Raw genomic sequence first — 25,255 nt, 5'->3', positions numbered from 1 at the left:
TGGAGGCAAGTCATCCTCGGTTACATAGAAACATAGAAGATAGGACCAGGAGTAGGCCATTCGGCCCTTCGAGCCTGCTCCACCATTGAATGAGATCATGGCTGATCATCCAAATTCAGTACCCTGTCCCTGCCTTCTCCCCATATCCCTTGATCCCTTTAGCCTTAAGAAATATATCCAACTCTTTCTTGAATATATTTAATGAACTGGCCTCCACCGCCCTCTGTGGCAGAGAATTCCACAGGTTCACCACTCTCTGGGTGAAGAAATTCCTCCTCATTTCAGTCCTAAATGGCTTACCCCTTATCCTTAGACTATGACCCCTGGTTCTGGACTCCCCCGGCCATCAGAAACATCCTTCCTGCATCTAGTCTGTCCAGGCCTGACAGAATTTTATAGGTTTCGATGAGATCCCCTCTCAATCTTCTAAACTCCAGTGAGTATAAGCCCAATCGACACAATCTCTCCTCATACGTCATTCCTGCCATCCCAGGTATCAGCTTGGTGAATCTTCGCTGCACTCCCTCCATGGCAAGAACGTCCTTCCTCAGGTAAGGTGACCAAAACTGCACACAATACTCAAGGTACAGTCTCACCAAGGCCCTGTACAACTGTAGCAAGACATCCTTGTTCCTGTACTCGAACCCTCTTGCTACGAAGGCCAACATACCATTTGCCTTCTTAACCGCCTGCTGCACCTGCATGCTTACCTTCAGCGACTGGTGCACAAGAATACCCAGGTCTCTTTGCACTTCCCCTTCTCCCAATCTATTGCCATTCAAATAATCTGCCTTCCTGTTTTTGCCACCAAAGTGGATAACCTCACATTTATCCACATTATAGTGCATTTGCCATGTTGGGACTGCTTAAGAGAGAGAGAAGAGGTGCATCCGTGAGGCTGAGAGCTACATGGATAGTACGTTCTCGCAGCGTAAGAGTGTGCAGGCAGAGAGGGAATGGGTGATCGTCAGAAAGTCAAGGAGGATCAGGCAGGTCGTGCAGGAGTCCCCTGAGTGCATCTCTCTCTCTAACCAGTACTGGTGAGGGGGATGGTTCCTCTGGAGAGTACAGCCAGAACCAAGTCCACGGCACCACGGGTGGGGGAGGAGGAAGTTCAGGAAAGCAATAGTGACAGGAGGTTCGATAATCAGTGGAACAGACAGACGTTTCTGCGGCCACAGACTTGATTCCAGGATGGTATGTTGCCTCCCTGGTGCCAGTATCAAGGATGTCACTGAGCAGCTGCAGAACATTCTGAGGGGGGAGGGTGAACAGCTAGAGGTCGTGGTCCATATCTGTATCAATGACTGGTAGAAAGAGGGATGAGGTCCTGCAAGCAGATTTTTAGGGAGCTAGGAAAGAGATCAAAAAGTAGGACCTCAGAGGTAGTAATCTCAAGATTACTCCCGGTGCCACGAGCTAGTGCGTATGGGCAATAAATGTTGGCCTTGCCAGCGACGCCCACATCCCATAAAAAACCAATTAAATTATTTTTTTAATTGCTTGATGTACCTGTATGTTAACTTTCAGTGATTAGTGTACAAGGACACCCAGGTCCCTCTGAACACCAACATTTCCCAATCTCTCGCCATTTAAAAAATACTCTGCTTTTCTCTTTTTCTTACCAATGTGGATAACTTCACATTTCTCCACATTATATTACATTTGCCATGTTCTTGCCCACTCACTTAGCTTGTCTATATCCCCTTGAAGCCTCTTTGCATCCTCCTCACAACTTGCATTCCCACCCAGATTTTTATCATCAGCAAACTTGGTAATATTACATTTGGTCCCCTCATCCAAATCATTGACATAGATTGTGAATAGCTGAGGCCCAAGCACTGATCCTTGTGGTACCCCACTAGTTACAGCCTGCCAACCCAAAAATGACCCGTTTATTCCTACTCTGTTTTCTGTCTGTTAACCAATCCTCAATCCATGTTAGTATATTACCCCCAATCCCATGAGCCCTAATTTTGTTTAATAACCTCTTGTGTGGCACCTTATCGAATGTCTTCTGAAAATCCAAATACACCACATCCACTCGTTTCCCCCTCATCTATTCTGCTAGTTGCAACCTCAAAAAACTCTTAACAAATTCATCAAACATGATTTCCCTTTTCCAAGTCCATGTTGACTCTGGTCAATCCTATTATTTTCTAAGTGCCCTGTTACCATGTTCTTAATAATAGATTCTAGCATTTTCCCTACTATTGATGTCAGGTTAACTGGTCTAGTTCCCCGTTTTTTCTTTCCCTCATTTCTTAAATAGTGGGGTTACATTTGCTACCTTCCAATACACAGGAACCATTCTAGAATCTATGGAATTTTGGAAGATGACAACCAATACATCCACTATCTCTATAGCCACCTCTCTTAAAACCCTAGGATGTAGGCCATCAGGTCCAGGGGATTTATCGGTTTAATAGAAACATAGAAGATAGTGGCAGCACGGTGGCATAGTGGTTAGCACTGTTGCCTCACAGCGCCAGGGACCCGGGTTCGAATCTGGCCTCGGGTGACTGTCTGTGTGGAGTTTGCACATTCTCCCCGTGTTTGCGTGGGTTTCCTCCGGGTGCTCCGGTTTCCTCCCACAGTCCAAAGATGTGCGGGTTAGGTTGATTGGCTATGATAAATTGACCCTTAGTGTTAGGGGGGATTAAACACGTGGGGTTACGGGGATAGAGTGGGATATGTGTTGGTGTAGGGGTTACAGGGATCGGGTGGGATATGTGTCGGTGCAGGCTCGATGGGCCGAAATGGCCTCTATCTGCATTGTGGGGTTTCTGTGATTTCTGTGATAGGAGCAGGAGTAGGCCATTCGGCCCCTCGAGCCTGCTCCGCCATTCAATGCGATCATGGCTGATCATCCAAATTCAGTACCCTGTCCCTGCTTTCTCCCCATATCCCTTGATCCCCTTAGCCTTAAGAAATGTACCGAACTCCTTCTTGAATATATTTAATGAATTGGCCTCGACTGTCTTCTGTGGTAGAGAATTCCACAGGTTCACCACTCTCTGGGTGAAGAAATTCCTACTCATCAGCCCTAAATGGCTTACCCCTTATCCTTAGACTGTGACCCCTGGTTCTGGACTCCCCCGCCATCAGGAACAGGCTTCCTGCATCTAGTCTGTCTAGTCCTGTTAGAATTTTATAAGTTTCAATGGGATCCCCTCTCATTCTTTTAAACTCTAGCGAATATAAGCCTAATCGACCCAATCTCTCCTCATACGTCATTCCTGCTATCCCAGGCATCAGTCTGGTGAATCTTCGCTGCCCTCTCTCCATGGCAAGAACATCCTTCCTCAGATAAGGCGACCAAAACTGCACACAATGCTCAAGGTGTCTCACCAAGGCCCTGTACAACTGCAGCAAGACATCCTTGCACCTGTACTCGAATCCTCTCGCTATGAAGGCCAGCATACCATTTGCCGCCTTAACCGCCTGCTGCACCTGCCTGCTTACCTTCAGCGACTGGTGCACAAGGACACCCAGGTCTCGTTGCACTTCCTCTTTTCTCAATCTATTGCCGTTCAGATTAATCTGCCTTCCTGTTTTTGCCACCAAAGTGCATAACCTTGCATTTATCCACATTATACTGCATCTGCTCAATCGCCCAACCTGTCCAAATCATACTGGAGTTCCTCTGCAACCTCCTCACAGCACATACGCCTACCCAGCTTTGTGTCATCTGCAAACTTGGAGATATTACATCTAGTTCCCTCATCTAGATCATTAATACATATTGTGAATAACTGGGGTCCCAGCACCGATCCCTGCGGTACAACACTAGTCACTGCCTTCCACTCGGAAAAAGACCCGTTTATTCCAACTCTTTGCTTCCTGTCTGCCAACCAGTTTTCTATCCAAGTCAGTACCTTACCCCCAAACCCATGTGCTTTAACTTTGCTCGCTAGTCTCTTATGCGGGACCTTATCGAAAGCCTTCCAAAAGTCCAAATACACCACATCCACTGGTTCTCCCTTATCTATTCTAACAGTTACATCCTCAAAAAATTCCAGTAGATTAGTCAAGCATGATTTACCTTTTGTAAATCCATGTTGAATTTATCCGTTCCAAGTGCTCTGCTATTACATCTTTTATAATGGACTCTAGCATTTTCCCCACTACCGATGTCGGGCTTACCCGTCTATAATTCCCCGTTTTTTCTCTACCACCTTTTTTAAATAGTGGGGTTACATTAGCTACCCTCCAACCCATGGGAACTGTTCCAGAGTCGATAGAATTTTGGAAGATGACCAGCAATGCATCCACTATTTCTAGGGCCACTTCCTTAAGTACCCTAGGATGTAGATTATCAGGCCTTGGGGATTTATCGGCATTCAATCCCATCAATTTCCCTAACACCATTTCCCTACAAATACTGATTTCATTCAGTTCCTCCCTCTCATTAGACCCGATGTTCCCCGACATCTCTGGGGGTTTATTTGTGTCCTCCTTTGTGAAGACAGAACCAAAATATGTATTTAATTGGTCTGCCATGTCTTTGTTCCCCATTATAAATTCCCCTGATTCTGACTGCAAGGGACCTATGCTTGACTTTACCAATCTTTTTCTCTTCACATATCTTTAGAAGCTTTTACAGTCAGTTTTTATGTTCCCTGCAAGCTTACTCTCATTCTCTATTTTCCCCCTCTTAATTAATCCCTTTGTCCTCCTTTGCTGAATCCTGAACTGCTCCCAATCCTCAGGTTTGCTGCTTTTTCTGGCCAATTTATATGTTCTCTCCTTGGATCTTCTGCTATCCCTAATTTCCCTTGTTAGCCAATGTTGAGTCACCTTTCTTGTTTTATTTTTATGCCAGACAGGGATGAACAAATTCTGTAGTTCATCCATGTGATCTTTAAATGTTTGCCATTGCCTATTCACCGTCGGCCCTTTAAGTAACATTCCCCAATCCATCCTAGCCAACTCGCGCCTCATCCCATCGTAGTTTTCTTTATTTAAATTCAGTACCCAAGTCTCTGAATCAACTACTTCACTCTCCATCTTAATGAAGAACCCTATCATATTATGATCGCTCCTCCCCAAGGGGCCTCACACAAGATTGCTAATTAATCCTTTCTCATTACATAATACCCAGTCTAAGATGGCCTGATCTCTAGTTGGTTCCTCGACATATTGGTCCAGGAAACCATCCCGTATACACTCTAGGAATTCCTCTTCCACAGTATTGTTAGTAATTTGGTTAGACCAATCTATATGTAGATTAAAGTCACCCATGATAACTGCTGTGCCCTTACTGCACGCATCTCTAATTTCCCGATCCTAGCAAACATTTCAGTACCTCAGCCAATTGGTTGTGCTTCAATATTGCTTTCATTTAAATCAACAGTCTCACATTCTGAGACCACTGAAACTGGACAGCATGCTTCAGCATAAGACAGACAGGGTGCTTCAGCACACTATTTGACTGTGGGAGCTAATACAGTAAAGCCCGACCATGTCCTCTGCACTGTACCTCTGACAGGGGTTGCTGGACAGCAGTTGGGAATGGGAGCCCTAGCTTGCCTTTTATTCTTCTCATATCCCTAGCTTGGGATTGTGGAACCCAATTGCAAACAACCCTTAGTTGAGATTGGCTAACTTAGTACAGACCAGGGATTGAATCACAGAATCATAGAATGGTTACAGCACAGAAGGAGGCCATTCAGCCCATCGAGCCCGTGCTGGCTTTCTGCAAGAGCACTTCTGCTAGTCCCACTCGCCCGCCCTTTCTCCGTAGCCCTGCAATTTTTTTTCCTTCAGGTACTTATCTACGATTGAATCTGCCTCCACCACCCTTTTAGGCTGTGCATTCCAGATCCTAACCACTCGCTGCGTAAAAAAGTTTTTCCTCATGTCGTCTTTGGTTCTTCTGCCAATCACCTTAAATCTGTGTCCTCTGGTTCTCGACCCTTCCACCAATGGGAACAGTTTCTATCTACTCTGTCTAGACCCCTCATGATTTTGAACACCTCAATCAAATCTCCTCTCAACCTTCTCTGCTCTAAGGAGAACAACCACAGCTTCACAGAATCACAGAAACCCCACAGTGCAGATAGAGGCCATTTCGGCCCATCGAGCCTGCACCGACACATATCCCACCTGATCCCCGTAACCCCTACACCAACACATATCCCACCCTATCCCCGTAACCCCACGTATTTTAATCCCCCTAACACTAAGGGTCAATTTATCATAGCCAATCAACCTAACCTGCACATCTTTGGACTGTGGGAGGAAACCGGAGCACCCGGAGAAAACCCCACGCAAACACGGGGAGAATGTGCAAACTCCACACAGAGGCCGGATTCGAACCCGGGTCCCTGGCGCTGTGAGGCAACAGTGCTAACCACTATGCCACCGTGCTCCCCAGTTTCTCCAGTTTATCCACGTAAGTGAAGTCCCTCATTCCTGGAACCATTCTTATAAATCTTTTCTGCACCCTCTCTAAGGCCTTCACATCCTTCCTAAAGTGCAGTGTCCAGAATTGGACTCAATACTCCAGTTGAGGCCGAACCAGTGTTTTATAAAAGTTCATCATTACTTTCTTGCTTTTGTACTCTATGCCTCTATTTATGAAGCCCAGGATCCCATATGCTTTTTTAACCACTTTCCCAACCTGCCCTGCCACCTTCAACGATTTGTGCACATATGCCCCCAGCTCTCTCTACATGCACCCCCTTTAGAATTGTAGCCTTTAGTTTATATTTCCTCTCCTTGTTCTTAGTGGCACGGTGGCATAGTGGTTAGCACTGTTGCCTCACAGCGCCAGGGACCCGGGTTCGAATCCGGCCTCGGGCGACTGTCTGTGTGGAGTTTGCACATTCTCCCCGTGTTTGCGTGGGTTTTCTCCGGGTGCTCCGGTTTCCTCCCACAGTCCAAAGATGTGCGGGTTAGGTTGATTGGCTATGATAAATTGACCCTTAGTGTTAGGGGGATTAAATGCGTGGGGTTACAGGGATAGGGTGGGATATGTGTTGGTGCAGGGGTTACGGGGATCGGGTGGGATATGTGTCGGTGCAGGCTCAATGGGCCGAAATGGCCTCTATCTGCACTGTGGGGTTTCTGTGATTCCTACCAAAATGTATCACTTTGTACTTTTCTGTGTTAAATTTCATCTGCCACGTGTCCGCCCATTCCACCAGCCTGTCTATGTCCTCTGAAGTCTATCACTGTTCACTATACTTCCAAGTTTTGTGTCATCTGCAAATTTTGAAATTGTGCCCTGTACACTCGAGTTCAAGCTATTAATATATGTCAAGAAAAGCAGTTGTCCTAGTACCGACCCCTGGGGAACACCACTGTGTACCTTCCTCCAGTCCGATAAACAACCATTCACCACTACTCTCTGTTTCCTGTCACTTAGCCAATTTCGTATCCATGCTGCCACTGTCCTTTTTATTCCATGGGCTTCAACTTTGCTGGCAAGCCTATTATGTGGCACTTTATCAAATGCCTTTTGGAAGTCCATGTACATCACATCAACCACATTGCCCTCATCAACCCTCTCTGTTACCTCATCAAAAACGCAATCAACTTAGTTGAACACGATTTGCCTTTAACAAATCCGTGCTGGCTTTCCTTAATTAATCTACACTTGTCCAAGTGACTCTTAATTTTGGCCCTGATTATCGTTTCTAAAAGCTTCTCCACTACCGAGATTAAACTGACTGGCCTGTCGTTGCTAAGTTTATCCTTACACCCTTTTGTGAACAAGGATGTAACATTTGCAATTCTCCAGTGCTCTGGCACCACCCCCCATATCTAAGGAGACTGGAAGATTATGGCCAGTACCTCCGCAATTTCCACCTTTACTTCCCTCGGCATCCTAGATGAGTCCCATCCAGTCCTGGTGACTTATCTACTTTAAATACAGCCAGCCTTTCTAGTACCTCCTCTATCAATTTTATCCCATCCAGTATCTCAACTACCTCCTCTTTCACTAAGACTTTGACAGCATCTTCTCCCTTGGTAAAGACAGATGCAAAGTACTCCTTTAGTACCTCAGTCATGCCCTCTGCCTCCATGCGTAGGTCTCCTTTTGGTCCCGAAACAGCCCCACGCTTCCTCTTACTACCCATTTATTATTTATATGCCTATAGAAGACTTTTGGATTCCCTTTTATGTTAGCTGCCAATCTATTCTCATACACTCTCTTTGCCCCTCTTATTTCCTTTTTCACTTCCCCACTGAACTTTCTATATTCAGCCAGGTACTCACTTGTACCCTCAACCTGACATCTGTCATACGCCCCCTTTTTCTGCTTCATCTTACATTCTATCTCTTTCGTCATCCAGGGTGCTCGGACTTTGGTTGCCCTACCTTTCCCCCTCGTGGGAATGTACCTCGACTGTACCCAAACCATGTCCTCTTTAAAGGCAGCCCATTGTTCAATTACAGTTTTGCCTGCCAATCTTTGATTCCAGTTTACCCGGGCCAGATCCATTCTCAACCCACTGAAATTAGCCGCCTTCCAATTAAGTATTTTTACTCTAGATTGCTCCTTGTCCTTTTCCATAGCTAATCTAAACCTTATGATACTACGATACAAAGGGTCAAGCGAGAATGAGGAACTGAAAGAAATTAGTATTAGTAAAAAAAATAGTACTGGAGAAATTAATGGGACAGAAATCCTAGGGGGAGTGTTTGCCAGTGCTGTTGGGGAGGGTTTAAACTAAAATGGCAGGGGGTTAGGAACCTGTGCAAGGAGACAGAGGAAAGGGAAGCAAGGATAGAAGCAAAAGACAGGAAGGAGAAAAGCAAAAGTGGAAGTCGGAGAAATCAAGGGTGTAAATCAAACATGGCCGCAGTAAACAATAATTCTAAAAGGTCTAAGAGTGTTAAAAAAACAAGCCTGAAGGCTTTGTGTCTTAATGTGAGGAGCATTCGTAATAAGGTAGATGAATTAGCTGCGTAAATAGATGCAAATGGATATTTATGATATAATTGGGATTACGGAGACATGGCTCTAGGGTGACCGAGGCTGGGAATTCAACATTCAGGGGTATTCAATATTCAGGAAAGACGGGCAAAAAGGAAAAGGCGGTGGGGTAGCATTGCTGGATAAAGAGGAGATTAACATAATAGTAAGGAAGGATATTAGCTCTGATGATGTGGAATCTGTATGGGTAGAGCTGAGAAATACCATGGGGCAGAAAACGTTAGTTGGGACTTTAATCTACATTTAGATTGGTCTAACCAAATTAGTAACAATACTGTGGCGGAGGAATTCCTGGAGTGTATACAGGATGGTTTCCTGGACCAATATGTCGAGGAACCAACTAGAGATCAGGCCATCTTAGACTGGGTATTATGTAATGAGAAAGGATTAATTAGCAATCATCTTGTGCGAGGCCCCTTGCGGAGGAGCGATCATAATATGATAGAATTCTTCATTAAGATGGAGAGTGAAGTAGTTGATTCAGAGACTTGGGTACTGAATTTAAATAAAGGAAACTACGATGGTATGAGGCGCGAGTTGGCTAGGATGGCTTGGGGAACGTTACTTAAAGGGTTAACGGTGAATAGGCAATGGCAAAATTTAAAGATCGCATGGGTGAACTACAGAATTTGTTCATCCCTGTTTGGCATAAAAAAACAAAAAAGGTGACTCAACATTGGCTAACAAGGGAAATTAGGGATAGCATAAGATCCAAGGAGAGGACATATAACTTGGCCAGAAAAAGCAGCAAACCTGAGGATTGGGAGCAGTTTAGGATTCAGCAAAGGAGGACAAAGGGATTAATTAAGAGGGGGAAAATAGAGTATGAGAGTAATCTTGCAGGGAACATAAAAACTGACACTAAAAGCTTCTATAGATATGTGAAGAGAAAAAAATTGGTAAAGTCAAGCATCTTGCAGTCAGAATCAGGGGAATTTATAATGGGGAACAAAGAAATGGCAGACCAATTAAATACATATTTTGGTTCTGTCTTCACAAAGGAGGACACAAATAACCTCCCAGAGATGTCGGGGAACATAGGGTCTAATGAAAGGGAGGAACTGAATGAAATCAGTATTTGTAGGGAAATGGTGTTAGGGAAATTGACGGGAATAATGCCGATAAATCCCCAGGGCCTGATAATCTACATCCGAGGGTACTTAAGGATAGTAGAATGTAGAAATAGTTGATGCATTGCTGGTCATCTTCCAAAATTCTATAGACTCTGGAACAGTTCCCATGGATTGGAGTGTAGCTAATGTAACCCCACTATTTAAACAAGGTGGTAGAGTAAAAACGGGGAATTATAGACCGGTAAGCCTGACATCGGTAGTGGGGAAAATGCTAGAGTCCATTATAAAAGATGTAATAGCAGAGCACTTGGATCGGATAAAGTCAACATGGATTTACAAATGGTAAATCATGCTTGACTAATCTACTGGAATTTTTTGAGGATGTAACTGGTAGAATAGATAAGGGAGAACCAGTGGATGTGGTGTATTTGGACTTTCAGAAGGCTTTCAATAAGGTCCCGCATAAGAGACTAACGTGCAAAGTTAAAGCACATGGGATTGGGTGTAAGGTACTGACTTGGATAGAAAACTGGTTGGCAGACAGGAAGCAAAGAGTTGGAATAAACGGGTCTTTTTCCGAGTGGAAGGCAGTGACTAGTGGGGTACTGCAGAGATCGGTGCTAGGACCCCAGTTATTCACAATATATATTAATGATCTAGACGAGGGAACTAGATGTAATATCTCCAAGTTTGCAGACGACACAAAGCTGGGTGGGCGTGTGTGCTGTGAGGAGGATGCAGAGATACTCCAGTACGATTTGGGCAGATGCATGGCAGATGCAGTATAATGTGGATAAATGTGAGGTTATCCACTTTGGTGGCAAAAACAAGAAGGCAGATTGTTATCTGAACGGCAATAGATTGGGAAAAGGGGAAGTGCAACGAGACCTGGATGTCCTTGTGCACCAGTCGCTGAAGGTAAGCATGCAAGTGCAGCAGGCGGTTAAGGCGGCAAATGGTATGCTGGCCTTCATAGCGAGAGGATTCAAGTACAGGAACAAGGATGTCTTGCTGCAGTTGTACAGAGCCTTGGTGAGACCACACCTTGAGTATTGTGTGCAGTTTTGATCACCTTATCTGAGGAAGGATGTTCTTGCCATGGAGGGAGTGCAGCGAAGATTCACCAGACTGATACCTGGGATGGCAGGAATGACGTATGAAGAGAGATTGGATTGATTAGGCTTATATTCACTGGAGTTTAGAAGAATGAGAGGGGATCTCATTGAAACTTATAAAATTCTAACAGGACTAGACAGACTAGATGCAGGGAGGCTGTTCCCGATGGTGGGGGAGTCCAGAACCAGGGGCCACAGTCTAAGGATAAGGGGTAAGCCATTTAGGACAGAGATGAGGAGGAATTTCTTCACCCAGAGAGTGGTGAACCTGTGGAATTCTCTACCACAGAAGACAGTTGAGGCCAATTCATTAAATATATTCAAGAAGGAGTTAGACATATTTCTTAAGGCTAAAGGGATCAAGGGATATGCGGAGAAAGCAGGGACAGGGTACTGAATTTGGATGATCAGCCATGATCTCATTGAATGGCGGAGCAGGCTCGAGGGCCGAATGGCCTACTCCTGCTCCTATCTTCTATGTTTCTATGATCCCTAGTTTTGTTGATAGGAACAAGAGTAGGCCATTCAGCCCCTCGAGCTTGCTCCACCATTCAATGAGCTGATCTATGTCCTAACTTCATCCACCCGCCGTAGCTACATATCCCTTTATACCCTTGCCTAGCAAAAGTCTGTCGATCTCAGATTTGAAATTATTGATTGAGCTAGCATCATCTGCTTTTTGTGGGAGAGTGTTCCACACTTCTACCACCCTTTGTGTGAAGAAGTGTTTCCCTCACCAGCGGAGAACGTTTCTCTCTACCCTCCTGTGATATGTGGGAACTCAGGGACACTTCCTGTGTCCCTGACAACTACATGTGCAGGAAGTGCATCCAGCTGCAGCTACTGACAGACCGCATTGCGGCGCTGGAGCTGCGATTGGATGCATACTGGAGCGTTCACGATGCTCAGGACATCGTGAATAGCACATTTACGGAGTTGGACACACTGCAGGTAGAGGTTGGACAGGAAGAAAGGGAATGGGTGTCCAACAGGCAGAGTACTAGGCGCAGGCAGGTAGTGCAGGGGTCCCCTGTGGCCATCCCCCTCTCCAACAGATACACCACTTTGAGTACTGTTGGGGGGGATGGCTTATCAGAGGAAGGCAGCAGCAGCCAACTTCCTGGCACCAGGGGTGGCTCTGCTGCACAGAATGGGAGGAAAAAGAGGGGTAGAGCTATAGTAATAGGGGATTCAATTGTAAGGGGAATAGATAGGCGTTTCTGCGGCCACAAACGAGACTCCAGGATAGTGTGTTGCCTCCCTGGTGCAAGGGTCAAGGATGTCTCTGAGCGGCTGCAGAACATCTTGGAAGGGGAGGGTGAACAGCCAGTTGTCGTGGTGCATATAGGCACCAACGATATAGGTAAAAAGCGGGATGAGGTCCTAAAAGCGGAATATAGGGAGTTAGGAGATAAATTAAATAACAGGACCTCAAAGGTAGTAATCTCAGGATTGCTACCAGTGCCACGTGCTAGTCAGAGTAGAAATAGAAGGATACTTCAGATGAATACGTGGCTAGAGGAATGGTGCCAGGGGGAGGGATTCAAGTTCCTGGGACATTGGAACCGGTTCTGGGGGGGGTGGGACCAGTTCAAACCGGACGGTTTGCACCTGGGCAGGGCTGGAACCGATGTCCTAGGGGGAGTGTTTGCTCGTGCTGTGGGGGAGGGTTTAAACTAAAATGGCAGGGGGTTGGGAACCTGAGCAGGGAGACAGAGGAAAGGGAAACAAGGATAAAAGCAAAAGATAGGAAGGAGAAAAACAAAAGTGGCAGTCAGAGAAATCAACGGTTTAAATCAAACATGGCCACAGTAAATAATAATTCTAATAGGTCTAAGAGCGTTAAAAAAACAAGCCTGAAGGCTTTGTGTCTTAATGCGAGGAGCATTTGTAATAAGGTGGATGAATTGGCTGCGCAAATAGAAGTAAACAAATACGATTTGGTTGGGATTACGGAAACGTGGCTCAAGGAAGGCCAGGACTGGGAACTCAACGTCCAGGGGTATTCGATATTCAGGAAAGATAGGCAAAAAGGAAAGGGAGGTGGGGTAGCATTACTGGTTAAAGAAGGGATTAACACAATTGTAATGAAGGATATTAGCTCTGATGAGGTGGTATCTGTATGGGTAGAATTGAGAAATGCTAAGGGGAAAAAAACGTTAGTGGGAGTGGTTTATAGACCTCCAAATAGTAAGGCGGAGGTTGGGGATGGCATTAAAAGGGAAATTAAAGAAGCGTGCAATAAGGGCACAGCAGTCATCATGGGTGACTTTAATCTACATATAGATTGGGCCAACCAAATTAGTAACAATACTGTGGAGGAGGAATTCCTGGAGTGTTTACGGGATGGTTTCCTGGACCAATATGTCGAGGAACCAACCAGAGATCAGGCCATCTTAGACTGGGTATTATGTAACGAGAAAGGATTAATTAGCAATCTTGTACGAGGCCCCTTGGGTCGGAGCGATCATAATATGATCGAATTCTTCATTAAGATGGAGAATGAAGTAGTTGACTCGGAGACTAGGGTCCTCAATTTAAATAAAGGAAACTACGATGGTCTGAGGAGCGAGTTGGGTAGGATTGATTGGGGAATGGCACTCAAAGGGTTGACGGTGGATAGGCAATGGCAAACATTCAAAGACCGAATGGATGAACTACAGAATTTGTTCATCCCAGTTTGGCATAAAAATAAAACAAAAAAGGTGACCCAACCGTGGCTAACAAGGGAAATTAGGGATAGCATAAGGTCCAAGGAGAGGGCATATAAATTGGCCAGAAAAAGCAATAATCCTGAGGATTGGGAGCAGTTTAGGATTCAACAAAGGAGGACAAAGGGATTAATTAAGAAAGGGAAAATAGAATATGAGAGTAAGCTTGCAGGGAACATAAAAACTGACTGTAAAAGCTTTTATAGATATGTGAAGAGAAAAAGATTGGTGAAGTCAAGCGTAGGTCCCTTGCAGTCAGAATCGGGGGAATTTATAATGGGGAACAAAGAAATGGCAGACTAACTAAATACATATTTTGGTTCTGTCTTCACAAAGGAGGACACAAGTAACCTCCCGGAGATGCCGGGGAACATAGGGTCTGATGAAAGGGTGGAACTGAAAGAAATCAGTATTTGTAGGGAAATGGTGTTAGGAAAATTGATGGGACTGAAGGCCGATAAATCCCCAGGGCCTGATAATCTACATCCCAGGGTACTTAAGGAAGTGGCCCTAGAAATAGTAGATGCATTGCTGGTCATCTTCCAGAACTCGATAGACTCTGGAACGGTACCCATGGATTGGCGGGTAGCTAATGTTACCCCACTATTCAAAAAAGGTGGTAGAGAAAAGGCGGGGAATTATAGACCGGTAAGCTTGACATCGGTAGTGGGGAAAATGCTAGAGTCCATTATAAAAGATGTAATAGCAGAGCACTTGGAAAGCAGTGACTGGATCGGACAAAGTCAACATGGATTTACAAAAGGTAAATCGTGCTTGACTAATCTACTGGAATTTTTTGAGGATGTAAATGGTAAAATAGATAAGGGAGAACCAGTGGATGTGGTGTATTTGGACTTTCAGAAGGCTTTCGATAAGGTCCCGCATAAGAGATTAGCGTGCAAAATTAAGGCACATGGGATTGGGGGCAAGGTATTGACTTGGATAGAGAACTGGTTGGCGGACAGAAAGCAAAGAGTTGGAATAAACGGTTCGTTTTCCAAGTGGCAGGCAGTGACTAGTGGGGTACCGCAAGGATCGGTCCTAGGACCCCAGCTGTTCACAATATATATTAATGATCTGGACGAGGGAATTGGATGTAATATTTCCAAATTTGCAGACGACACAAAGCTGGGTGGGAGGGTATGCTGTGAGGAGGATGTCGTGAAACTCCAGTACGATTTGGACAGGTTGGGTGATTGGGCAGAAACATGGCAAATGCACTATAATGTGGATAAATGTGAGGTTATCCACTTTGGTGGCAAAAACAGGAAGGCAGATTATTATTTGAATGGCAATAGATTGGGAGAAGGGGAAGTGCAAAGAGACCTGGGTGTTCTTGTGCACCAGTCGCTGAAGATAAGCATGCAGGTGCAGCAGGCGGTTAAGAAGGCAAATGGTGTGTTGGCCTTCGTAGCAAGAGGGTTCGAGTGCAAGAACAAGGATATCTTGCTGCAGTTGTACAGGGCCTTGGTGAGACCACACCACACCTTACCTGAGGAAGGACGTTCTTGCCATGGAGGGAGTGCAGCGAAGATTCACCAGGCTGATACCTGGGATGGCAGGAATGACGTATGAGGAGAGATTGTGTCGATTGGGCTTATACTCACTGGAGTTTAGAAGATTGAGAGGGGATCTCATCGAAACCTATAAAATTCTGTCAGGCCTGGACAGACTAGATGCAGGAAGGATGTTTCTGATGGCCGGGGGAGTCCAGAACCAGGGGTCATAGTCTAAGGATAAGGGGTAAGCCATTTAGGACTGAAATGAGGAGGAATTTCTTCACCCAGAGAGTGGTGAACCTGTGGAATTCTCTGCCACAGAGGGCGGTGGAGGCCAGTTCATTAAGTATATTCAAGAAAGAGTTGGATATATTTCTTAAGGCTAAAGGGATCAAGGGATATGGGGAGAAGGCAGGGACAGGGTACTGAATTTGGATGATCAGCCATGATCTCATTGAATGGCGGAGCAGGCTCGAAGGGCCGAATGGCCTACTCCTGCTCCTATCTTCTATGTTTCCTTTTAAAATCCTAAAAACCTTAATCAAACCACCCCTTAACCTTCTATGCTCCAGGGAATACAAGCCTAGTTTATGTAATCCCTTATAATCTAACCTAGAACCCTGGTAACCTTCTGGTGAATCTGAACTGCATTCCTTCCAAGGCCAATATATCCTTTCTAAGACGTGGTACCCAAAACGATGCACAGTACTGCAGATGCGGTCTAACCAGGGCTTTGTATAGCTGGAGCGAAACTTCCTCCCCTTTATATTCTACCCCTCTAGCTATAAAGGCTAACATTCCATTAGCCTTTTTGATTTTTTTTTTGTACCTGACTGCTACATTTTAATGATCTATGCATACAGACCCCTAAATCGCTTTGGACCCCATTATAGGGAAGATATAAAACCCATGGAAATTGTGCAGTGTAGATTCACTATGATGTTACCAGTGACAAAGCTACGGTCATGAGAGATTTGAGAGTTGCAAATTTTTTTCACTAGAACTAAGAAGATTAAGGGGTGATCTAACGGGGGGCTGTCAAGATTATGAAAGGTTGTGACAAAGTAAATAGTGATAGGTTGTTGGGAAGATGGTAAAATCAAGGGACAATTTTAGATTACCACAAGAAGAATTAAAGGAGAGGCTCGAAAGAAATTCTTAGATAGAATAATATGTGGAATTCTCTACCATAAACCATTGTACTGTACATTCATAAATTATTTTTTAAAAAGGAAAATAGATACTGTATTTGCTTGAAAAAGCTGAATACCAAGGGGTTTGGGCTGTGAGCAAGAAACTGGTATTAGACGAGGTGGCTCACATGCAGTCAAACACCAACACTTGAGCCAAATGGCTTGTTTCTATGCTATAACATTCTATAATTTGTGGAACCACAACCCAACCTGGCATGGGCCTTAAACTTAACCAGCAATATTTGTGATTTCAAAATTAATTACTGCAAACTAACTATCACTTCAGATTACACAGATTAGTTATATACCTTTGAAGCCATTCTTGAATGAAGGCTGAATTTTTAGCTTCGTTCTAATGAGCTTTGACTTTGTTTCTCTAAGGTAAAGCTCTGTGACTTTGGCTTTGCTCGTATTATTGGTGAGAAATCATTCAGACGGTCTGTGGTGGGAACCCCAGCCTATCTTGCACCAGAAGTCCTCCGGAGCAAGGGATACAACCGGTCCCTCGATATGTGGTCAGTGGGCGTTATAATCTATGTGAGCCTCAGTGGCACTTTCCCATTCAACGAAGATGAAGATATTAATGACCAGATTCAAAATGCAGCATTCATGTACCCACCAAATCCATGGAAAGAAACCTCTAGCGAAGGTAGGAGTTTATCTATCAAATCAGCCTAAATTGTTAAATTTCCAAATTGAGCATGTGCATGACAGTGGACACTGTGGATGTGTAACTGGTGTTCTGTAGCTTATGGACGCGGTTTTGATTCTAGCCCAATTGCTAGACGGAAGGTTCGAATCACCCCCACCTTACGAAAGTTCTATACCCGGGAATTATTATTCAGAGAGTAAATAGAATAAGTCACGGACAAGAATGTTTCGGTGAAAAATCAGACTTATATTTATTTGGTCTAACATACACTGGCTAAAACATGCACTACTAAATAAAATCACTGTCTCTGTGGAGAATAAGATCCAGGTTACAAACAACATACATACAGTACACAACTGGGGACTATAACATGCAGTAATTCCCTTGTTGCTATGGTGGACTCTAACTCCACCCCTACCAACGAATTACCCAGTTGCATAAGCCCCTTCGCCTGGCTGAACCAAACGAAGCTTCCACCCCGGAATAGCCCAAAAAAACTTAACTTCTGAGAAAAACCTTGAGCCCTTACAGCTCACCCAGCTCGCCTGGGATATCAGGTTACCGGCTTGGGACACTGGAGACCATGCTTACCGCCACACACAGTTGGTCTCGATCGCTCCGCTCAGCAGCTTCTTCCTCTGGTACTACTTGTTAGGTCGATCTTGGTGGAGTGAGAGAGAGAAAGAATGGTGGAAAAGGATCTATCTTTATAGGAGTCTGGCTACCCCTATCTTTCCCGACAATCTTTAAAATCCTTTTGTTTCTAAGCACTCCGGTGCTTAATCAGTGATGGGTCATCATCGGACCCATGAGTATTCCGTGATTGGATTAATGGCCCTAAGTCTGGGACATATCTTCTGTCTTTGTGTTGAGAAAAACTGGCTCCTCTTCGGCTGGCTGAGGCTAATGGGTTCATTGTTCTGCTTCTCTTCTGAGACGGAGGTGAGAAGTGCTTTTGCATATTAGAGTGGCTTTCTAATAGGTTCAAGTTCAACGGTGCCTCAGGGTCCTCAGCCCCTTCGTCAATGGCCCCCTTCCTTTTCCTGGGACTGTCGGGCGAACCCATACATTCCAGATGACTGACAGTTCTTTTGTCACAACCAACTGCCATGCGTTCTTTGGAGTTTTAACAAACTAGTCCCCCACGCATCTGCACAGGGCGATCCCACCACAGGGAAAACACCCTCAGAAAAATCCCATAAAGTCCACAAAAATATTCTCGACTGAGTCCATTCTTCAAACAGAGACTTTGCGATCTCTTCACTTACTAGCCATTAGTTGTTGATGTCACACTCCAATTGGCTGTTAGTGAGGGGTTTTCTCCGATTGAAACCGAATTAAAATTACAACAGTATTGCACATACAGGTTCTTTAAAGGGGACTGCAATCCATAAAATATTAACAACCACGATAAGACAATTATTTTGTGGTTCTTTTAATTACCTTCTCTTCTACATAATCATCCTCATCTATGAGCTGCCCCCTTGGTGATCTCATCTGTAGACATGGGGTAGCTTCCACATATAAGCTGATGACACCCACTTGTACCTCTCTTGATCCCTCCGTTGCCTCTTTCCTTGTCTGACATCCAGTCTCTGATGAGCCTCAATTTCCTCCAACTAAACATTGGCAAGGCCAAAGATATTGTCTTCAGCTCCCGTAACAAACTCTGTACCCGTGCCACTGATTCCATTCCTCTTCCTAGCCACTGTTGCAAGTTGAACCAGACTGCTCACAACCTTAGCATTCTGCTAAACCCTAGCTGAGCTTCTCACCTTATATCCTGTCTGTAGTGTAAGTACCTTTAAGAGGAACTATGTTTTTTTGAAGCCCCTGTGTACTGTAGTACCGGTAGTGACCACTCGGGTATATAAGCCTGTATAGCGTCTTGTATAGTTAGTTCACCTCCAGACTTTGTTCAGTAAACACTTGTTAAATCAACTCCTGCATTCCATGTCTCCATTAACACACGGATTCAACAGTGGCGACGAGTTAGAAACGAACTTACCTGCAATTCGGCAGCACCTCAAGGAGATCGATTCCTCAGACGAAGGTAGAAGAAAAAAAAACTGTGGTTTCACCAGCTAAACGGGCTGGTGGCAGGTAGTGCACTGATCCTTCCTGGGCGGTGGGCTGGGGCTCGATCGGGTGGCTCTGCAGCGGGGCCGGGCAGCGAGTCGGAAAGCAGAAGCAAACAGAGTCAGAGGGTAGAGCACTCAGGAGACCGACGGCGCTGCAAAGCAGGTCGGCGTTCGGACCGAGCAGAGGGAGGGGAAAGTCCCAGAGGGTCCGACGGGAACGATTCTCCAAGTGACGGAGAAACTGTTTAAAATATATGTGCAAATAAAAAATAAAAAATAGAAATACCGCGAAAAGCTGCAGGTCGCAACGGGAACCGCGGAGAACAGCGTTAGCAGCAGCGGCGGGAAAGCACGGGAGGCGCCATCTTGACTCGGCAGGGAAGAAGGAAAAGCGCGGGAGGCGCCATTTTTGATTTTCAGGATGCCGAAGACTGGCAATATTACTGCTTTCGATAGTGATATAGAGGATTGGACCACATATGTGGAAAGAGTGGAGGTATATTGCAAGGCGAATGAAGTAGCGGATGATAAAAAGGCATCGGTACTTCTCAATCTGATGGGCGCAAGGACATACGGGCTGTTACGAAACTTGATCACTCCAGCCAAACCGATGGACAAAAATTTTAAGGAGATTGTTGATACCCTACAGGAGCACTTAAACCCAACACCGCTGCTGATAGCGGAACGATTCAAATTCTTCAGGAGGAATCAGCACAAGAATGAAAGTAACGCTGATTACCTCACCGAATTACGAAAGCTGTCAAAGCACTGCCAATTCGGGGCAGGACTGGCAGATTCTCTACGAGACAAATTTGTCTGCGGTCTCCTAAGCGAAGGAACACAGAAAAGACTACTTTCTGAGAAAGATTTGACACTGGACAAGGCTTTCAGTGTGGCTGTATCATACGAAGCAGCAGCAAGAGGAGCTGCAGAGATACAGCAAAAGCCACAGGACTTCGGCATCCATGAAATGACACGGGGTTTCGAGAGATGTTATCGCTGCGGCAGATCCACCCATGACCAGAGGGACTGCTGGTTCAAGGATAAAGCATGCAGACAATGCGGAAAGATGGGACACATTGCACGTGTATGCAGATCTGGAAAAAAATCCGCCGACAGTAAAAAGGTCAATAAGGAAAAGTACAGAAAGTTACAAATGATGACGGACAGTAGCTCCGAAGACCAGAAGAGCGATAGCTACTCCGGAAACAAGAGACTAAGCTGTCTCAAATTACATAATATAATTGCCAAAGAAGATTACCAGACCATTTGGGTTACCCTCACGATAGCGGGGTCCCCAGTTAAAATGGAGCTAGATACAGGATCAGCTCTGACCGTCATAAGTCGACGGGATTACGAGCGGCTATTTCCGCATATACCTTTGAAAGACACATCCATTATCTTGAAAACATATACGGGGCAGAAAGTATACCCCAGAGGGAAAATAAGGGTGCCTGTTGTATACAACTGCAAGGAAATACAGAAGTTGTATTTATACGTTCTGCAAGATGGTGGTCCACCGTTGTTGGGACGTGAATGGATCAGAAAGATACGTTTAGACTGGCACTCCATTCAGGCACTGATGGTGACCAGTAAGAAAAAAAATGATGATGACGTCATACCTGGACGATTAAAAGAAATCTTGGCTAACGCCAAAGAAGTGTTTCAACAGGAACTAGGAACCCTGAAAGGCACCACCGCCTCAATAAAAGTGGAAAATGCGGCAATTCCCAAGTTTTTTAAGGCAAGGCCGGTGCCATACGCAATTCGTCCAGCAGTCGAGGCAGAGCTGGAGAATTTGGAAAAAGCAGGCGTGTTATCCAAAGTAGATTGGAGCGAGTGGGCAACACCCATCGTCCCGGTCATGAAGAAAACGTTGAATAATGATAAATCTGAAGAACAGAGAAAAATTCGCATCTGTGGGGACTTCAAGGTGACTGTAAACCCGGTTCTTCACACGGTACAGTATCCTCTTCCGAGGATAGAAGATATTTTCGCCTCACTATCCGGAGGGAAACGTTTCACCAAAATTGACTTGGCACAGGCATAGCTACAGATGGAGGTTGAGGAGGCCTCTAAAAAGTATCTCACGATAAACGCACACAAAGGCCTGTACCGGTGCAATCGACTGGTTTTCGGAGTAGCATCAGCTCCAGCTATCTGGCAAAGAGCTATGGAGCAAGTCCTGCAAGGGATTCCGGGGACTCAATGCTACCTAGACGACATCCTTGTAACAGGAGAAAACGACAACGAGCACCTTGCCAATTTGGAGCAGGTGCTCACGAGGCTGAGAGAACAGGGCCTACGAGCAAATCGCCCCAAGTGCGAATTTTTCCAGAAACAAATATCATATTGTGGCCATGTCATTAACGAAGAAGGGTTGCATAAGTCACCTGAAAAAATTGAAGCGGTCGTAAAAGCCCCCACGCCTGAAAATGTCTCACAATTAAGGTCGTTCCTGGGATTAATAAATTGCTATCATAAATTTTTACCGAACTTGTCAACGATTCTGCACCCTCTTAACGCACTGCTACAAACGGGAGTAATTTGGAAATGGAGCAAAGACTGTAAACGTGCCTTCCATAAATGCAAAGGCTTGATCACGTCCAAGGAAGTGTTGGCTCATTACAACCCATCACTGCCAATCAGACTGGCGTGCGATGCATCCCCTTACGGCGTGGGAGCGGTATTATCGCATAGATTCCCTGATGGCTCGGAGCGACCGATAGCTTTTGCGTCACGCTCATTGAACTCAGCTGAGCGTAACTATGCCCAGATTGACAGGGAGGCACTCAGCCTGGTGTGGGGGGTGAAGAAATTCAACCATTACCTACACGGACAAAAATTTACCTTGTTGACTGACCATCAACCCCTCGTCTCTATATTCAACCCTAAAAAGGGCGTTCCCATTATGACAGCGCAAAGGCTACAGAGGTGGTCCCTTTTCCTAGGGGCACACCAATATGACAGAATACAAAGGAACAAAACAGCATGGGAATGCTGACGGGTTATCGCGCCTACCGTTGCCAACGGTAGAAGAGGCGCCTACAGTGGACCCAGTGGAGATGTTCCACTCGACCATAGTGGAATGTCTACCAGTGACAAATTCTACCATTGAAAAGGAAACGAGAAATGACCCGACTCTCTCTCGAGTCTACGATTTAACGGTGAAGGGATGGCCAGCACATGGCGAACCACTGTTGCCGGCATTCTTGCAAAGAAGAGAACAGCTGTCAGTGTGCCGAGGAACCTTGATGTGTGGATCCAGAGTGGTGATTCCACCCAAACTCCAGGATAAAGTGCTAAAGGAGCTTCATGAGGGGCATCTGGGTGGAGTGAAAATGAAGAACTTAGCCAGAGCGTTTGTGTGGTGGCCAGGTATCGATGGAGACATCGAAGAAATGACCAAGAGCTGTCTAGGATGCCAGAAGGTCCAAAACGCCCCACCACAAGCCCCTCTACATCCATGGGAGTGGCCCTCATCTCCATGGCAAAGGGTACACATCGACTTTGCTGGTCCATTTATGGACTCCATGTTCTTAATCGCGGTTGATGCACACTCCAAGTGGCCGGAGGTAATAAAGATGTCCTCCACCATCACGGAAAAAACCATCACAGTATTAAGGACCATATTCGCCAGGAATGGGCTGCCTGAACAGATCTGTTCTGATAATGGACCGCAATTTGTATCCGAAGAATTCAGGAAGTTCTTAAAAAAAACAATGGGGTTAAGTAGTACACGTCCGCCCCATACCATCCCGCCACCAATGGATTAGCTGAAAGTTTTGTCCAGACCTTCAAGAAGGCCATAAAGGCCATGGGTAATGAAGACATAAATCTACAACATAAGGTAGATAACTTCTTGTTTGCGTACAGGAATGCAACACGTGGTTGCAAACCAAACCCCCGCCATGATGTTTTTCAATAGAAGACTAAGATGCCGGCTGGATTTGATCAAGCCAAACATCAGAAGGGACGTAGAGAACCGGCAATTTCAAAGCATGAATGAAAGGCCAACTAGAACCTTCCAGATAGGTCAACAAGTTTTGGCCCGGGACTACCGTACCGAGAAATGGCAGCCTGGAACTATTTGCACACGATTAGGACCGCTGATGTATACCGTGGACATTGGAGAAAGCATAATAAGGCGCCATGCTGACCAGATCAAAGAGTCAACTGAAAAGGGACAACCTACACCACAACTCTATACGCCTAGTGATGAAGCAGAGATACCCATAGTATCTACCTCCGATCCGGTGATACTGGAACCAGATGAACCCGACACTGGCATTCAAGCCGAATCGACCTTGCCAAAAGAACCTACTACACCACCGAAACCTACTACACCACCGAGGCGTTATCCGGACCGAGTCAGGAAGCCTCCAGAGAGACTGAATTTGTAATTGATTAACTTCAGCAAATGTGTAGATTATTGTTCTTGTAAAAATGTTATTTAATGATTACTTAAAATGTTATGTACTATTTATCTAAAAGGGGAGGAAGTGTAGTGTATGTACCTTTAAGAGGAACTATGTTTTTTTGAAGCCCCTGTGTACTGTAGTACCGGTAGTGACCACTCGGGTATATAAGCCTGTATAGCGTCTTGTATAGTTAGTTCACCTCCAGAATTTGTTCAGTAAACACTTGTTAAATCAACTCCTGCATTCCGTGTCTCCATTAACACACGGATTCAACACTGTCCATCACAAAGACTGCCTCCTTCCTCCTCGGTAGCATTGCCCAGCTCCACCCCTCCTCAGCCGTTCCCACCTACAGACTCGACTAGCCTCCCACACTCTACCATCCGTAAACTTCAGCTCATCCAAAACTCAGCCGCCCGAATCCTATCCCGCACCAACTCCCACACCCATTTTTCCTGTACTCACTGACCTACATCGTCTCCTGGTCCGCAAACTCCTCAAATTTAAAATTTTCATCCTCGTGTTCAAACCCCACCAAGGCTTTGCCCCTCGCTATCTCTGTAACCTCCTTCAGCCCAACAATTCCCAGCCCGAACTCTCTGCACCTCTGACCCTGGCTTCTTGTGCAAATTGGCTACCAGGTTTGTCTACACACCAGTGACTACACTTCAAAGGTGATTCATTGGCTGTGAAGTGATTTGGGATGTTCTGAGGAGGTGAAAGACGTTATATAAAAATGCAAAATTGTCGTTCATCTCTGGCCATTATTTTAGTATGAAACTTCTTGGTGTGTTTAGATACCATTAGCCTTAAATTTATTTGTCCAATGTAAATTTGTATCGACAAATGTTTTCTCATGAAGTAAAATGTTAACACAATAACAAGAAACAATGGAGGATCAAATTGGGTGAAGAAAGAAAGAAAGATTTGCATTTCTGTAGCGCCTTTCATGACTTCAGGACGTCCCAAAGCGTTTTGCAGCCAATTATGTATTTTTGAAATGTTGTCACCTGCACCAGCTCCCACGCCTATCTTTCCTGTACTCATTGATCAACATTGCTTCCTGGTCCACCAACTCCTCAAATTTAAAATGTTCATCCTCATGTTCAAATCCCTCCATGGCTTCGCCCCTCACTATCTCTGTAACCTCCTTCAGCCCAACAATTCCCAGCCCGAACTCTCTCTTCCTCTGACTCTGGCTTCTTCTGCGAAATTGGCTGCCAAGTTTGTCTGGTGTTGTAATGTAGGTACCTCCACCCGCACTCCACATGCTGCCCTGTAATTAGACAATATAAAAAACAATACATTTGGCCCAGAAGTCTGATATCCTGTTATCGGTACGTTTTGAGTATTGTGTTCTCGTTTTTGTATTTTGCTTATTTGTTCAGGCCAGCGCATGTCACTAATTCAGGGTATTTTTGCCTCTTTTGGTAGCCATTGATCTAATTAACAACCTGCTGCAAGTAAAGATGAGGAAACGTTACAGTGTGGACAAGTCACTCAGTCACCCTTGGCTACAGGTAAGGTGGATGTTGCGTGATCTACAGGAACTCCTCCTGGTTA

At 45.2% G+C, this 25,255-nt stretch overlaps 1 protein-coding gene across 4 annotated transcripts in view; it reads left to right on the top strand.

The window, feature by feature from the left end:
- The window catches only part of prkd3 (protein kinase D3), a 477,301-nt gene that overhangs the window by 442,644 nt on the left and 9,402 nt on the right, over positions 1-25,255 (top strand). For all 4 annotated transcript variants that reach the window (XM_085980200.1, XM_085980197.1, XM_085980198.1 and 1 more), the window contains 2 exons: positions 16,920-17,187; positions 25,127-25,212. In XM_085980200.1, the coding sequence (XP_085836326.1) occupies positions 16,920-17,187; positions 25,127-25,212 (354 nt within the window). The remainder of the gene's footprint in view (positions 1-16,919; positions 17,188-25,126; positions 25,213-25,255) is intronic.

This window comes from Somniosus microcephalus, chromosome 3 (genome assembly GCF_052327205.1).
Source record: "Somniosus microcephalus isolate GS21.2 chromosome 3, FLI_Smic_1.0, whole genome shotgun sequence".
NCBI classification, from domain to species: domain Eukaryota; kingdom Metazoa; phylum Chordata; class Chondrichthyes; order Squaliformes; family Somniosidae; genus Somniosus; species Somniosus microcephalus.
Note: the sequence above shows the minus strand (reverse complement) of the source record. Positions and strands in the feature narration are given on the sequence as shown.